The sequence below is a fragment of the Emiliania huxleyi genome, assembly GCF_000372725.1.
Source record: "Emiliania huxleyi CCMP1516 unplaced genomic scaffold EMIHUscaffold_278, whole genome shotgun sequence".
Lineage (NCBI taxonomy): Eukaryota > Haptophyta > Isochrysidales > Noelaerhabdaceae > Emiliania > Emiliania huxleyi.
In genome coordinates, this window is record NW_005199944.1 from 140,737 (window position 1) to 143,671 (window position 2,935).

The window sequence follows — 2,935 nt, forward strand, 5'->3', positions numbered from 1 at the left end:
GGGCGGGAGGTTCGACGGTAGGGCCCCACGTGTCCCCCTCCCAAGTCAGGTCCCGGTTGGACGGGGCGACGGGCCCCCCCCCTTGAGCCCCGTACCCCCCCTGGGTAAGCCCGGCCGTAAGTTCAGTCTAATGACTGATGAATGGGTTCCACTAAAAAAAAAAAACGCCGCCTGGGTAAGCCCAAACGGGAGCGCCGAAAGGGGGGGGGAAACCTCCCTGCCCACCCCGGAGAGGAGGGATTCGACCAGGCTGGCGGATTCCCAAAGGCCCGCGGCGTCGAAGAGCAGACTCCCCTCCCTCCTCACCTGGGGAAGGGGAGGGGTCGACCAGGGGTCCGAGGCGTTTTTTGGAAGCGGGTGATTTGGGGACCCCCCCCCCCCCCCCCGCCCCCCCTCCCTCCCTCCCTCCCTCCCTCCCTCCCTCCCTCCCTCCCTCCCTCCTCCCCTCCCTCCCTCCCTCCTCCCCTCCCTCCTCCTCCTCACCCGGTCCTCGAGCGGGCGGAGCACCGCAAGAAGAGACGCCTCGCTTGCCGAGCCACCTGTTCACAGCTGCAAGGTGTGAAGAGACGCCTCGCTTGCCGACCCGCCTCCAGCTCCTCCTCCTCCACCTCCTCCTCCTCCGCCTCCACCTCCGCCTCCACCGCCTCCGCCTCCTCCACCTCCGCCTCCTCCTCCACCTCCTCCACCTCCACCTCCGCCTCCACCGCCTCCGCCTCCTCCTCCTCCTCCGCCTCCTCCTCCTCCGCCTCCACCTCCGCCTCCACCTCCTCCGACCCCGCCCTCCAGCTCGTCCGCCTCTCCCGCGCCGCCGTCGACGCCGCCGCCCTCCGGTGGCCCGGCCTCCGGCAAGCCGAACCCGCCGCCCGCCTCCTCGCTGCTCGTGGCGGCGGCGGCGGTCGTGGCGGCGGCGCTCTGCCAGCGCGACGCCGCGTGCGCAAGCCACGTCGTGAAGATCGGCTCGAGGCCCATCTTGACCTGCAATCTCGGGTAATCTCGGGTAATCTCGGGTAATCTCGGCTCGACGCCCATCTTGACCTGCACTCTCGGGCAATCTCGGGCAATCTCGGGCAATCTCGGCTCGAAGCTCTCGGCCTGCACGCCCATCCCCTCCAGCTGGGTGCGCACGCCGCGCAGCGCCGCCAACATGCGGACCGCCTCGGGCGTGAGTGACGGAGTGGCGAGCAGCGTCGCCTGCAGCAGCGGCTGCACGCACCGCCACAGCGCGGCGGCCGCCTCGGCGGTGGCGGCGGGCAGCTGCGCGCGCAGCTGTCCCGAGTAGGCGGCCTCGCTGCCAAGCTCGTCGCTCACCTGTTCACAGCCGGGGCCGTGTGTGAAGAGACGCCGTTCACAGGTGGCCTCGCTGCCGAGCTCGTCGCTCACCTGTTCACAGCCGGGGTATTGTGTGAAGAGACGCCGTTCACAGGTGGCCTCGCCGCCGGGCTCTCGTCGCTCACCTGTTCACAGCCGGGGCCGTGTGTGAAGAGACGCCGTTCACAGGTGGCCTCGCCGCCGGGCTCTCGCCGCTCACCTGTTCACAGCCGGGGCCGTGTGTGAAGAGACGCCGTTCACAGGTGGCCTCGCCGCCGGGCTCTCGCCGCTCACCTGTTCACAGCCGGGGCCGTGTGTGAAGAGACGCCGTTCACAGGTGGCCTCGCCGCCGGGCTCTCGCCGCTCACCTGTTCACAGCCGGGGCCGTGTGTGAAGAGACGCCGTTCACAGGTGGCCTCGCCGCCGGGCTCTCGTCGCTCACCTGTTCACAGCCGGGGTCGTGTGTGAAGAGACGCCGTTCACAGGTGGCCTCGCCGCCGGGCTCTCGTCGCTCACCTGTTCACAGCCGGGGCCGTGTGTGAAGAGACGCCGTTCACAGGTGGCCTCGCCGCCGGGCTCTCGCCGCTCACCTGTTCACAGCCGGGGTCGTGTGTGAAGAGACGCCGTTCACAGGTGGCCTCGCCGCCGGGCTCTCGCCGCTCACCTGTTCACAGCCGGGGCCGTGTGTGAAGAGACGCCGTTCACAGGTGGCCTCGCCGCCGGGCTCTCGCCGCTCACCTGTTCACAGCCGGGGCCGTGTGTGAAGAGACGCCGTTCACAGGTGGCCTCGCCGCCGGGCTCTCGTCGCTCACCTGTTCACAGCCGGGGCCGTGTGTGAAGAGACGCCGTTCACAGGTGGCCTCGCCGCCGGGCTCTCGTCGCTCACCTGTTCACAGCCGGGGTATTGTGTGAAGAGACGCCGTTCACAGGTGGCCTCGCCGCCGGGCTCTCGCCGCTCACCTGTTCACAGCCGGGGTATTGTGTGAAGAGACGCCGTTCACAGGTGGCCTCGCCGCCGGGCTCTCGTCGCTCACTGCGAGCAGCACCGACTCGAGCCAGAGCTGCGCATCGTCCTGCCGATCCGACACGACTCCACTAATCAATTAACTAATGAATTAACTGATTAGTGAACTAATCCTGCCGATCCGACGCGGCTCCAGTCACAGCTCTCAATCATCAACCACTCCGCCATCGCCCAGAGCTGCGCGTCGGCCTGCGCAGCCACGGCGGTCGCGCGGCCAAAGAGCTGCTTCATCGACTGACCGACCAGCGACCGCACCGCGTCGGCCGCGACGCGCTTGCTAGCATCCGCCGCCGCCGCCGCCGCCGCCGCCGCCGCCGCAGCCTCAGTCTCGTCCGGCGGCACGTCCGGCGGCTGGGCGGGCGGCGGGCGGGGAGGAGGGGCGGAGGCGAGGGCGAGCAGCTCGGCGGCGGCGGCGAGCGCGTGGAGGGGGAGCGGCGCGGGCGGCGGCCTAGTTCCGAACTGAGAGCCCGTGCATGCGAGTGAGAAGTGATGCAGGCCACGGGCGGCTCTGGCGGCGGCCCGAAGCTCGCGCGGTAGTCGCCGAGCAGCGAGCTGGCCTGCGCAGCCAGCCGGGGAGATGTGGGGGAGATGTGGGGGAGATGT

At 69.9% G+C, this 2,935-nt stretch overlaps 1 protein-coding gene across 1 annotated transcript in view; it reads right to left on the bottom strand.

Moving 5' to 3' along the window:
* Positions 1-2,563, bottom strand: part of EMIHUDRAFT_116095 (hypothetical protein) — a gene marked incomplete at both ends in the record, with an annotated part of 4,027 nt that extends 1,464 nt beyond the window's left edge. Inside the window, 19 exons of the mRNA XM_005776552.1 lie at positions 214-306; positions 484-539; positions 584-737; positions 775-975; positions 1,036-1,308; positions 1,422-1,454; positions 1,496-1,528; positions 1,570-1,602; positions 1,644-1,676; positions 1,718-1,750; positions 1,792-1,824; positions 1,866-1,898; positions 1,940-1,972; positions 2,014-2,046; positions 2,088-2,120; positions 2,162-2,194; positions 2,236-2,268; positions 2,343-2,403; positions 2,490-2,563. Of these exons, the coding sequence (XP_005776609.1) occupies positions 214-306; positions 484-539; positions 584-737; positions 775-975; positions 1,036-1,308; positions 1,422-1,454; positions 1,496-1,528; positions 1,570-1,602; positions 1,644-1,676; positions 1,718-1,750; positions 1,792-1,824; positions 1,866-1,898; positions 1,940-1,972; positions 2,014-2,046; positions 2,088-2,120; positions 2,162-2,194; positions 2,236-2,268; positions 2,343-2,403; positions 2,490-2,563 (1,308 nt within the window). The remainder of the gene's footprint in view (positions 1-213; positions 307-483; positions 540-583; positions 738-774; positions 976-1,035; positions 1,309-1,421; positions 1,455-1,495; positions 1,529-1,569; positions 1,603-1,643; positions 1,677-1,717; positions 1,751-1,791; positions 1,825-1,865; positions 1,899-1,939; positions 1,973-2,013; positions 2,047-2,087; positions 2,121-2,161; positions 2,195-2,235; positions 2,269-2,342; positions 2,404-2,489) is intronic.
* Between the last annotated feature and the right edge of the window lie 372 nt (positions 2,564-2,935).